At 38.6% G+C, this 13373-nt stretch overlaps 2 protein-coding genes across 3 annotated transcripts; one reads left to right on the top strand and one right to left on the bottom strand.

Moving 5' to 3' along the window:
* Nucleotides 1-2079: 2079 nt before the first annotated feature.
* On the bottom strand, nt 2080-8549 carry LOC123318053. Of its 2 annotated transcripts, none has more exons than XM_044904737.1 (4): nt 8401-8549; nt 7924-8002; nt 7264-7410; nt 2080-7058 (listed from the first exon to the last, which is right to left on the bottom strand). In XM_044904737.1, the coding sequence occupies exons 2-4, from the start codon at nt 7991-7993 to the stop codon at nt 2149-2151; spliced, it is 5127 nt and encodes a 1708-aa protein (XP_044760672.1). In that variant the 5' UTR covers nt 7994-8002; nt 8401-8549; the 3' UTR covers nt 2080-2148. The 2 variants fall into 2 exon arrangements, with proteins under 2 accessions (XP_044760672.1, XP_044760673.1); XM_044904738.1 differs by having other exon boundaries at nt 7366-7410.
* A 570-nt stretch (nt 8550-9119) lies between these two features.
* Nucleotides 9120-12173, top strand: LOC123318054 (DNA replication licensing factor Mcm5). The gene is made up of 10 exons (XM_044904739.1): nt 9120-9361; nt 9416-9671; nt 9723-9895; nt 9954-10194; nt 10249-10489; nt 10544-10737; nt 10855-11172; nt 11222-11337; nt 11392-11663; nt 11732-12173. Exons 1-10 carry the CDS (start codon nt 9201-9203, stop codon nt 11959-11961), a joined length of 2202 nt encoding a protein of 733 aa, XP_044760674.1. The 5' UTR covers nt 9120-9200; the 3' UTR covers nt 11962-12173.
* Nucleotides 12174-13373: the final 1200 nt, after the last annotated feature.

The following is a 13373-nucleotide window of genomic DNA, read 5'->3' as shown; positions in this document are numbered from 1 at the left end:
GCGTGTTGTGATTCGAAGAAAGCGTCTTCGGATCGGTTGTGAATGCTGAGGTACTTTCGTGGAAATAAGGATGTACGAAAATAGATCCTGCTGAATCAATTTTATGTTCAATATATTCATACAAATAGTAATCTGGATATATATGGTACATATCCAGATTAACATGAAAAAAGAATGAAACGTCGACTGTTGGAATATGGTGATAAATACATACTTTTCTCATTTCTGTTGTCTCTTGAATATAGGAGACACTAGCCTGGGACTTAGGGATGGTACCTGTGGTATCGATTTTATAATTGGTAGTATTTCTCTTAGAGGTGGGTGAATAATCCTTCATTCAATGTCAGAAGGGTTTTCTCTTGACTTTCAAAAGTTCCTTTAGTTTCGAAGACAATATTCTAAAGTAGTACCTGTATTACCGACTATTTTATGCAAAGGTATATAGAGCCCCTCAGGATACTGAAGTGTTTTAATTCGAATTTGAGAGATACCTTTGATTTTGAAAGGATATTCTGTGGTAGTACCTGTGGTATCGACTGTTCTTATAGGTAAAATATATAACTCAGAATTAAATCTGAAAGAATGGGATCGAAAAAACACGAAAGAAGTTTATTTTATCAATCAGACGCTAATAGACTAATAATTACAACATATTCGATGGTGGAAAGATAGAGCATTATGAGAGACACACTCAAATGTCAGTTATTAATTATATGTTATGCGTGATATATTATCCTGAATAAAAATTATATCTGTCGGATAAATGTGCTTATTGATATCATTACTAGATTGTTAGCCATAGAGCACATATAATAAAGTCAAGGGCTTCTCACAAAACGGAAGTTATACCTTGACGATGGTGATCTTGTATTGATCTGTTGCAAAAAAGGGGTGAAAATTCAGATCGTAAGCGATATGGGTGTTGCTTGCTTTTTTTCGAATTTTATCTCCATATCTGATACAAATAATAATCTGAAACGAATTGAATTGACATATACGAACAGTTGATTATGATGAATTGGGAAACTGAAAAAAAGTGGTACCCATGGTATACAAATAGATAGGTAGGGTTTTCCTTAAAGCTGTCAATCATGGCAGCTCAAACAGTTGATATAGGCTGTATGCTTCGAGTTACGACTTGGACTGAATGCGGTGGATGATAATGAGGAAAATAAATGTCGATAGCGGTGATTTGCAAGTACTACACCTCGGTAACTTTACCGGATACGCGGTACTCGAGTCAGTTACACAAGGATCTATAGATGGTTTCCAGGATTTTCCTGAATTTTCATTGCAGCTCCCGGATTACTACGTTATTTCCTCTCACTATCTAAGGCGTCAAAAGGGAATTCTGGGAAGATTAATGGTAGTACAAACGACAAAAGGATGTGAAATTGTGTTTGCACAATGGATTTTTCGTTTGAAGAGATGGAAGTTTTACTATACTAGCGTGAGAGGTCTCTAGATAAGATCAAAATGAAATTACGAACTTATTTCTGTATTTCTAGGAGCATTCAGAAACCACGTCGAAAGAATTTCTCCATCTATGCCATGAAAAGGAATCTTGCTCTAAACACTCTATTCTTTCTGACCAAATCCTCACAAGGTCCTTCGAAACTTATCTGGCTATCGAATCATTGAAGGAATATTCAAGAGACTCCAATAGCTATGCCGCATTCTTTTTTGGGGCGTACCACCACCTTGATTCATTGCACCGAAAAAAAATTAATACAATTTTAACGATCGATATTTCCAGTACAATGGACGAAGACAATCGCCTTGAATGAGAACTGGATCGTATTTTAATCAACGTTTCTAATGTATTCTAACCGGAATCTGTATCGATTGATTATTTGAGCATTCCAATACGTTATAACTTAGATAGAGAGTGATGGATTAATCAATCAAAAATTCAACGATGATAGATTCATTATTTGAGATGTTATTTTTATATTTCCAGCAGCACACTAGGAAATTTCCATTTCCTAATTTACTTTCAACTAACTTACATCGAACAACAAAGGTGAGTTCTGGGGAGTGTGTTGATTTGGAGATTTTTCATAACTCAAAAACAAAACCTGAATACTAATATGTTTATTGATCACAAAAATCTTTCTTAAAAATTAACATTTCACAGCTCAAAATCTCTCAACGTCCAAACAACCCAAACAGGCCCTTCGACTTCGGTTTGGGAGTGGTAACTACCACTCTTGGTCTTTCCTCCTCTATGACTATGGTATTATCAGGTTCATATGGTGTCCTCACCAGAATCTTAAGGATGACATCGTCAGAGTTTGGTAACGCAACAGTGTTGATAGACTTCACGTTCCCATCGGGCAGAACTTGACTTATGTAGCCCTGGATGTAGGGCAATGTTTGGCTAACGATTCTACTGACCTCAGAGTCCGACAATCCCCTGGAATTGGTGAATTTGAAGTCAAGGGGTAGGTCCACCAACTGCTCCTTCTTAGCCCCTTTGACTTCGTCTTCGGCTGCTCCCACTTCGCTGACGACCTTTTCCAACAGGCCATTTATGGGATTCCTCGTATCAATATCCACAACAGATTCGTAAACTACCTCTGGTTGTTGTGGTCTTACTATCTCATATATAATAGAGTCCTCCAGTCTTGGTATCAGATAACTTACGTCCAGATAATCTAGACCATCTGGTCTTGATGAAATCTTATAAGAAACGACCTGACCAGTTGGATCCACTGCTTTCAAAGCCTTCAGAATCTCAGCAACTGAACCCTTGGTGTCGAAAGGATTCAGTCTGAAGCTGAAGTCAAACAACTGACTTCCCTTAGGGTTCAATTGACCAAGTTTTTTCAAACTCCTCTGTAGGAGCGCTTTGATGTTGCCCACCAAATTCAACTCTGGGATGTTGGTGTCTATTGTTGGAATTTTAACAGCCTTCTTCAGGCCTTCTGCGGTATTAGAAGTGGCGATAGAAGGTAGTGTGATTTCTATGACACCATCTGGTTCGTTACTCAGTGGTTTTTCGTTTACTTTAGCCGTGACGATCTTGGCACTTGGCTCGAGGCTCTGTAATTCAGCTGAAACAGCATCAACGATACCCTTGTTCTGCGATGGGGTGTTATCCAAAGGAGCGTAGATGTTGAATTTCAGATTCGCGGGTTTGTTCAAGTTCTCTGGGTTAGAAGTCAAGGTGGATATTCCCTGGATTAAGGCTTTTCCCACTTCCCCCAGTACAGTTGAACCAGGTTCGTCCAAATTAACATCTTCCACCGCTTCCACAGGCTCTATTTCATTTTTACCCTTAATAGTCTCCACTCCTGGCAATTTGTAAAAGATAACAAGCTGTTTTTCACCATTTGGAAGAACTTTTGTTTGGGTGTTTGGTGAAATTTCTCCAGGTAAAATAAAACCCAGAACTTTCATCAAGCCCAACTCTAACATGTACGAATTCTGATTATTTGGCATGATGAAAGGAAGACCAACGATTTCTGGCTTGCCATTATTCGTCTTGCTTGCTTCGTCAATTCTCTTCTCGACCTCGTCTTTGATGGTGTTGAAATCTATTTGTTGCAGTGATATAGGTGTGGTTATCACGGAATTCTCAGGTTGAACGGTTTGTGGAGCCTCCGTGACTGGTTTCACTAGGGTTTTTGGTGTTACAGTTGGTAATACTTTATGTTGTTCTTGCTTCTTTTCAACCGAAGGTTCAGTTTGACCGGCAACAACTTCTTCACTGGGCTTGTTATTCGACGATGAAGGTTTCTCGTAGTAGATGATAAATTCCACATTTCCATCAGGAAGTTTATTCGTTTGAGTTTCTGGTAGAATTTCACCGGGTAGAAGCATTTTCAAAGCCTTTTTTAAGGATAATTCGACTATATATGGTGGAGGTGAGGGCATTATGAAAGGAATACCTATTATTTGTGGCTGACCATTGTTATTACCAGTGTTCTGTTCGATTGTCCTCTTTATGTCGTCCACAAGAGTGTTGAAGTTTGGATTTTTAATGTTGATAGGAGGGATCAAGACAGTTTTTTCTGTGTTAATTTTGTTTTGGGTTTTGATAGTTGTTGTTGTTGGTATAACTGTTTTGGGTGTCACCGTTGTTGATTGAGTGGCTTGAGTAGAAACTTCAGTTGTTCTCTCTGCAGGTGATTCTGAAGTTGCAGGTATTTTGTAGTTGAAAACCATCTCAACATCACCATTCGGAAGATCCTTATAGGAAGGTTTGGCTAAAACTTCTCCTGGCAAAATGGTCTGCAGGAAGTTTCTAAGAGCAATTTCGAAAAATGGAGATTTGAGGTTCTTCGATATAACTAATGGAATTCCTACTTCTTGAGGTTGACCGTTGTTAGCTGTACTTATCTCGTTAATCTTCTTCTCGAGTTCATTCTTGAGGGTTTGGAAATCAGGATTCTTCACGTCTATGGGAGTAATCAGGTTGTTATTTTCAGGTTGTACCTCATTTTGGGTCTTTGGTGTCGACGTTGTGGATATTACCGTTTTGGGAGTCACTGTTGTTGATACAACAGCTTCAGTATTCTTTTCAGTTTTCTTTTCAACTGGTGGTTCCGTAGTTGCAGGTGTTTCATAGTTGAAAACCATTTCAACATCGCCGTTTTGAAGATCCTTATAGAGTGGTTTTGGGGAGACTTTTCCAGGTAAAATGGTCTGTAAAAAGTTTCTCAAAGCTATCTCGAAAAATGGAGATTTGAGGTTCTTCGATATAACCAAAGGAATTTCAACTTCTTGTGGTTGACCATTATTATTAGTCTTAGTAATATCGTTGATTTTCTTATCCAGTTCGTTTCTGAGGGTTTCAAAATCAGGATTTTTAATGTCGATGGGAGTTAAAACAAGGTTCTTTTTGGCATTTGCTGGTCTCTCAGTCACATCCTTATTGGGCTTAGTGATGGCGGGTACTTCGTAGTAAATGGTAAACTCGACATCACCATTTGGTAGTACTTTGGGTGATATGGTGGATGCAGCGTTTCCAGATGGTACCAAACCCTTCAGAAGAGTAGCTATGGCTTGAGCCATAATTGGTATGCGTTTCGCTTGGTCTTTCGGAACCACAAATGGAAAACCGATGGTTTGGGGTTGACCATTTTTGTTAGGTGTGTTCTTGATTACGTCGTTCAATCTCTCTTCTATTCCAGTTTTAAGTGCGTCGAAGTTGGGATGAGAGAGGTCTATCGGAGTGGTTACAACGCTATTTTCAGGTTTTTTCTCTTCGGGGATTTGGGTTCGTGGTTCTTCTGTATTTGCTGGTACTCCGACCTTTGGTGTTTGATTTTGTGTCGATTTGGTGACAGGGGAAACGATGGGTTCTTGAACAGTTGTGGATGTTACAGGTGCTTGAGTACTGGCAGCAGTTCCTGATTGCTCTGTGCTGGTACTTGGTTTCTGTAATTCATCGGATATATCCTTGTAGGTCTCGGAGTTCTTCACAGATGGTATATTGAAATAAACTACTGATTCTACATCTCCATTTGGTAACGATTTAGTCTGGGAGGTTATGACGTTGCCAGTAGGTTCTAATGAAGTCAAGAGTCTTCCAATAGGAACCACAACATTCTCCTGAATTTGCTCCAACGTCGCACCTGCTGGAGGTTTCATTACGAAAGGAATTGCCAACACTTTGGGCTTTCCATCATCTACGGGGTTTGAAAGAGGGGACAATTCATCATTCAAAATTTGTCGAATACTGTTGACACTTGCTGTTGGAGTGGTTAAATCTACTGTCGGAGTTTTGATGGCGTTATTTGGTATTTCAGCCTCGATTGTACTTTCAGAAGTTTCTTCGTTGTTAGTAACTTCTGAGGGAATCTCATCTTCTTCTCCTTCAGGGAAGGAATTTCTGTTATTTATACTTATGGTCGATGTGGTTGACGTTTCTGGAACTACCGGAACCACTTCTGGTTGATTCTGTTCGTTGGAAGGTTTCGTAGTGGCATTTGCTGGAATGTTCATATAAACAACTATGATAATGTCGCCGTTTGGAAGAGTTTTCTGGCTTAATTTCAAGATTTTTCCTGTAGGATCAAGTTTGGACAAAACCTGCGATATGGGAATGACGTACATCTCCATAATCTGCTGCTGTGTAGCACCTGCTGGAGGTGTGATCTTGAAAGGTATGGATAAGGTTTTGGCCTGCGAGGGGTTGACGTTAGCAATTTTCATTATTTGATTCTGTAGAGTTGTAACAACAGTGCTGGCTATGTTTGCGCCGGGTACGTTCAAAACGACTTCAGGTACTTCAACCACGTTTTCGTTCATTTGGAACTCAGCAGGAGGATTGACTCGCACGTTTAACTTGACCGTTTGTCTCAAGATCTTACTGTTGCTCTGTTGGGTGTTCACAGAGACCGAAGTGATAGATGCGTGAGGTGCGATACTGTTTAAAGCTGTTTGTAAGGGTCCTAGGACGTCCAGTCTTACAAAATCTTTGGTTGCACCTTCAGGTGGCAAAACACTGAAGGATAAGGAGAAGTCCTGGGTAGATTCTGCATCAGGGCTATACCCTGCTTCCAACAGTTCCTTCAAGAGTATGCTCTGGAGGTTTTGGACCAAACCTGAAGTACCTTTCGTAAGGTCTATTTCGGGAACGTTTGAAGGAGGTAGAGTAGGAACAACTTTTTTGACAGCCGCGGGTACAACGATGTCCAAGTAGGCCTTAACGTTGACTATAGCCCCAGTGGACGCTTTGGTGATGGCGATTTTCAATGAAGTACCAGCGGAGGGTACCAGTTTACTCACAGCTGTTCTAACAGCTACCTGGAGTGCCTTGACGAAGTCCATATTGGCGTTAGGAGGTGGTGTTATATTTATAGAGATAGGGATCGTTTGTTGCTGGTCGGCGACTTTGACGTTTGACAATTCGGGTGCCAAAATCTTCTCTAGAGCATCTACAAAATTGGTATTGGGATTGGACATGTCCAGACTGATCATATTGGCGCTGGGGGTTGGGGCAGACTGAAGGAGAGGAATGTCATCTGTCACTTCGTCTTTGGTAGCCACTGTAGGGCTGAGTTGCGAGAAGTTTGGGTAACCTGCTGCACTCGCCGGCCATGGTTGTCCTGGAGAACAAATCTATGTATTCGCTGGTGGAAAAATTGCGAATTCGAAGCAAAGCTGAAGGCTTTTTCAGCGAAGATGAGATGAGGGGAAGCTAGGAGGAGGATAAATTGTGATTTTCCACCACCAGAAGAAACTTTTGGTTACGGAGATTGCGGAAGGTTTGGGTTAGATCAAAATATGGGGATTATCGAATTGCATATGTACCTGGTGGAACGATTTGGGCAACGTTGCTCCCAGAGCTCAAATAAGATGGCTTTATAGGCTTATATTCAAGCGATATAGCTGGTTTTTCGTCAGCTTTCCTACCTTGTTCATCTGTTGTCAGGTCCGATGTTGATAAGAGTAGGGGTGCTGAAATGAAGTATAGAAGGTATAGGTGAGGAAGGTGTGCAGAATTTATTTTGATAAGAAATGGCTGATACCATTCGACCTAATTTTGATTTCCCTGAATCTGAATATTGGAAATTACTTGGTTATTAGTATTATTGATTAATTTCCTTCTTGAGAATGAAAATTTAGATGGAAGAAGATACTGACGCACTTTTTTGCTAAAAGAAGCGTGCCTAATCAAATTTTTGCTGGAAAATACGAATAAATGTACAGAAGATTCTTAGCTGTTAAAAAAAATTAATTGAGATTTAATTATCAGATGCAGAACATATAATATAAAGAGTTTGAACATTAAAATAAATCTTTCTAAAAGGATTCTCAACCATTTTAATTGAAATAGTAATTAACATCAAAATGAGTAAGTATTTGATTTTTTTTTAACAAATTCATTCAAATAATTGTTGATTTTACTGACACGAAGTAGGATTGTTATTGAATATGGTACGTGATTTTGCAATCAGTATAAAATCTCACCTGTTTCCCCAGCAATATCCTGAGCTGCGAAAAGGGCCAACAGAACTACCGTAGGTATAGAAACCCACATTTTTGAGCACTGTGAAAAAAAAACCAAAACTTGATTTGTGCACTTCGATTTTGATATTCACGACTGAAAAAATCGACTTTCTTGCTCTAACATAACCGGCGACCTGGTCAAGTTCACGAAGTTCAATGATATCACAGTTTTACAGTTAGTGCCTTCCAGTATATAGTGGATCTTGTTTCAGATAAAATATCAGGACGAAGAATTCACGTTACAGAATATGGCCAATTTAATCGTTTTAACGAGGGGGAAAAATTTATTCATTCCCACACAACGAACAGATTAATTGATTCTATTTTCAAAACGTAGGACTCAAAAATATTCAACTGTGCTTGAAAATGAATTTCTCCAAACTTGCAAAATTGCAAAACCGTAAAAATATAACACAATTGGATCATGATCACACTTACCTTTATTGTACTTCCTTAGGGCTACTTTTTGAACCTCGTTTCACCAACTAAATGACTTATTTCTGCGAACCTCTATTATATTTTGAAACGAAAAAGATAATGTATTATGTTTGCGGTTTCTTCAATAACGAATCAGGAAAATAGATGAAATATTCAGATTTGAATTATTCGTTATCATATTCCTTAGGGTTTGGTCGATTTTATCTTGGATAATTGAGGAAATCGAAAGGTGCATATCAATGTCTGGTAGAGTCCGACAAGCAAATTTTCAGGGTCGCATATTGTTGCGTCTTTTACCCTTGATTGAAGTTGAAAAGCACAAATTTTCCTTCTGATAATTGTGACTTGAATATCCAGTAAAGATCTGATCAATTATTACTCGAACTCATTTGTATGATGAGGAATAAAATTACGGGATTCAGCCAGAAAATGAAAAAATGGAACTAACAAATACAAAATATTTCTCAAAAAAGTACATAAATATGTGAATTTCGGCAATTTCTGCTCAAAAAATTTACCTCATAAATATACTTGAAATTTTAATCAATTACGTGTATATACTTAATAAAATTGGAATAAAATAATTTTTATTTTTATTAAAGATAAAAAACGTGTTAAATCTTATAATTTTCCACCATACGATCTCAAATTTCACCTCATGGAAAAAAAGTTCTCTTCTATGAACCTAATATCTGTCAAAATTTCCCGCCCAAACATTTGATTTTGTATTGTAGGTTATTTTAAACGGATTTTCACTCAAGTACTTATAGAATTGAATTTTTTTCTAAAAATTAATAGGAATGGAAGGTTTCGACGACCAAGGAATATTTTTCAGCGATAACTTCTCTGTAGACGACAATCAAAGTAGTAATGCAGGTGTCGCAAATCTTCAGAATACCAAAAAGAAATTTAAGGATTTCTTGAGGCAGTTTCACACTGAAAATTTCAACTACAAATACAGGTTTGGAAGTGGAAGAAATTGAGATTCGTCTTATTTAACCCTATGAAATTTCAGAGATACACTAAAGAGAAATTACAATCTACGTAAATATTACTTAGAGGTGAATATAGAAGATTTGGGAAGTTTCGATGAAACTCTTGCTGATAAGTTGACGAAACAACCGTCCGAGTACTTGGCCTTATTTGAAGAAGCTGCAAGAGATGTTGCAGACGAACTCACAGCACCCAGACCGAAAGGCGAGGAACAAGTTGAGGATATTCAAATTATGCTCACGTCAGACGCCAATCCTTCCAATTTGAGAGATTTGAAGGTAACTGAAGTCTAGAGTTTTCCCTTTGATATTAACGAACTCTAACTTTAGTCAGAGGCTGTTTCACACTTGGTGAAAATACCCGGTATCATTGTTAGTGCATCTGGAATAAGAGCAAAAGCCATAAGAATTACTTTACAATGTCGCAGTTGCCATAACATATTGCCAAATTTGGCAGTTAAACCTGGATTAGAAGGATATATTATGCCTAGAACATGTAACACGTGAGATAATCATCAGTTTATGTAGTATTTTTGAATTTGAATCATCAAATACTTTTAGAGAACAAGCTGGTAGGCCAAAATGCCCACAAGATCCATACTTTGTTATGCCAGATAAATGCAAATGTGTAGATTTTCAAACGTTGAAATTACAAGAATTACCTGATGGTATTCCACAAGGTGAGATTCCAAGACATGTACCCTTATATTGTGACAGATATCTATGCGATAAAGTTGTACCAGGGAATAAAGTTAGTGTCCTGGGTATATTTTCGATTAAAAAAGTTACCAAACCTTCAAGGGTGAGTTTTAATAACTTAATTTATGATAGTTTGAATTTATTGTGAACAATTTAGGATGGAAGAGATAAAGCGATAACTGGTGTACGATCAGCATACATGAGAGTGGTTGGAATCCAACTCAGTAACGACGGTTTGGGAGTAACTTCATGTGCTACAGTTACAGCAGAAGAAGAAGATCTCTTCAGAAGAATGGCTGCTTCTCCTAATATTTACGAAAGATTAGCCAACAGTATAGCTCCGTCAATTTTTGGTTGTGCCGATATAAAAAAGGCTATAACTTGTCTTCTTTTCGGAGGTGATGTCTATTTATTTTGTTTCACTTCGATCAAATTTTAATTTTGTAATTTAGGTGCCCGTAAAAAGCTTCCTGATGGTCTGACCAGAAGGGGGGACATCAACGTATTGCTACTGGGAGATCCGGGTACCGCAAAGTCTCAACTATTGAAATTTGTCCAGAACGTTTCCCCCATCGCTGTTTACACATCGGGAAAAGGAAGTTCCGCTGCTGGTTTGACAGCTTCAGTTATGAGAGATCCATCTACGGTAAGTGATTGTTATCTAGTAGCTTATGGAATTTTGACATTTGACATTTTGCTAATGTCAACTGTCAAAATTTCAGGTGTGTTGATTGAATGAATGTTCTGAATGGGAAATTTTTAGAGAAATTTTGTGATGGAAGGTGGTGCTATGGTGTTGGCAGATGGAGGGGTGGTTTGTATTGATGAATTCGATAAAATGAGAGAGGACGATAGAGTTGCCATCCACGAAGCTATGGAACAACAAACCATTTCCATAGCTAAGGCCGGCATCACGACAACGTTGAACACCAGATGTTCAGTTTTAGCGGCTGCCAATAGTATATTCGGTAGATGGGACGAAACGAAAGGAGAAGAAAACATCGATTTCTTGCCTACCATTTTGTCACGTTTCGACATGATATTCATTGTCAAAGATGAACACGACAAAAATAGAGATATGGTAATTATTGCTGAAAAAGAGAACGATGGTTTCTACAATTTTTTTTTAGACCTTAGCTCGTCATATAATGAGTGTACATATGAATGCCGGTCAAGAAGCCGAAGAACCGAAGGAGGGAGAATTGTCTCTAGAACTTATAAAAAAATATATTTATTATTGCAGAACGTGAGTTTTGATACATTTAATAACTTGACAGCTTGTCAAATGTGAAAATTTTAGACGTTGCGGACCACGTTTGAATGCTCAGGCAGCGGATAAACTAAAGAGACGTTACGTTTTGATGAGAACAGGTTGTTCTCAATCTGAAAAAGATAATAAGCAATCTAGCGGTATTCCAATAACTGTGAGACAATTAGAGGCTGTCATAAGAATTTCAGAGTCTCTGGCAAAGATGCAACTTGCTCCGTTTGCCACGGAAACTCATGTCAACGAGGCATTGAGATTGTTTCAGGTATCTACGCTTGATGCAGCCAACAGTGGTAACTTAGCAGGTAAATATCGTTCTTTGGAGAAACCTGGAATAACCCAGAAGTTCCTGATGATGTTTTTTCTTTTCCAGGTGCAGAAGGTTTCACTACCGAGGAAGAACACGAGATGTTGTGCCGGATTGAGAGACAACTGAAGAGGCGGTTTGCTATCGGTACTCAAGTATCTCAGCAGAGTATAATAAACGATTTTGTTCAACAGCAGTACCCCGAAAGGTCCATTACCAAAGTTATTGTTGCTATGATCAGAAGGGGGCAACTGCAACATAGAATGCAGAGAAAGATGCTCTATAGAATTGCCTAAAACGAGTTCTTCTTGTTTTATTTCATATTTATTTTTCTCATTGTTAGTTTAGGAAAGAAGGAAGAAAATTGTCATCCCTTTTGGGGGTTAATCAACTCCTGGTTTTTATTTACTTCGAATTTTTGTAACTTTGAAATAGGATATTTTTATTGATATTTTCCTTATTTTTAATTTTTGTGTTGTTCAACACAGAATATACATTGATTGAGATAGATATTTGTTTTATTTCATCCTTATCGGTGGAGCCAGATCGGAAAAGACCCAAAATGCCGAGAAAATTGGTATTTTCATCTTTAACGAAAGCAAACGTAAGGAAATCCACGTCAGTTTGACAAATGTAAGGTTAGAAACGATCCCGGAATCGATCGACTCGTCGATTGTCAATGTCATTTTGACACTTTATGATTTTCACGAAAGTCTGTGTTCTGTGGTTAGAACATTGAACTAAAGAACTTTCTTTAGTTCAATGGGTTAGAACTGATCACGGACAGGGGTGGGTAGAACCGACGCATCGACCAGAGTAGTGCTTTTGGCCTCGATATTTATGAAATTGATGTCGTTAGGCAAATCAAGCACAATTTGGTTGTTCAATTTCGTTGGCGACCTAAATAATTTCTCTCCTTGGCGTTCTCTCGTCTGTCAGAAATGACAGGGTATATTCATTGATAAAAGGGCGGAAGTTACAATCTTTTATTGGAAAAGCTTGTAATGCGATTACCATATAGAGCGAAATTAGTGTAGCAGGGAGCGCAATTTAAAAATTAAAGTATGGCCTACATTCGGAACTCGCTCCAACCGGATTTCTCATCATCATTTGGAGAAAATCTCCGCGTTTTTCCCGCTGTTTCGTATATTTATGAGCCCATTACGGCTCTGAAACCGTCACAAAGGCCATTCAGCCTATAATCTGCTTTTTCCCGCATATACATCTCATTCCTAATGAAAAACGTCCGACGTTTTTCCTCTCCCAAAAAGGAGCCCTTGGAAATATAATAATGACAGCGTTCTGTATAGAATACAAGAAAGGATTAATCAAGGAGGGAATCTCCCTCGCAAGCTGCGTAATTCATAAACCAAATTGGTTCCGTGTTTCTGCCTGCTTGTGTTTGCCTACATCCGGTCGGAGCTCTCTCTATGAAGGCAATTTTCTCGATGAGCTTTCCACCGTTTGAGATTCGGCCGAACAATGAGTGCATGCTTTTGAATGATTGCCTCGCGACGGGGACCCGTTCAACTGAAAATTCCGCGCTTTTATATTTAAGAAAGAGCGCGTCTACCTGTAAACATCCCTTCAGGCTGTCGGGATTCTCAATGAGGTTGTTCGTGATCAACTCGAATGAAGACGGATCTTAAACTCTACAATTTGAGGCATTTTCAACAGGCGATGTTGTGTTTACCGAGTGGCATTTTCG

The sequence above is a fragment of the Coccinella septempunctata genome, chromosome 7, assembly GCF_907165205.1.
Source record: "Coccinella septempunctata chromosome 7, icCocSept1.1, whole genome shotgun sequence".
Lineage (NCBI taxonomy): Eukaryota > Metazoa > Arthropoda > Insecta > Coleoptera > Coccinellidae > Coccinella > Coccinella septempunctata.
The sequence above is the reverse complement of the archived record's forward strand: the minus strand, read 5'-3'. Positions and strand labels throughout refer to the sequence as shown.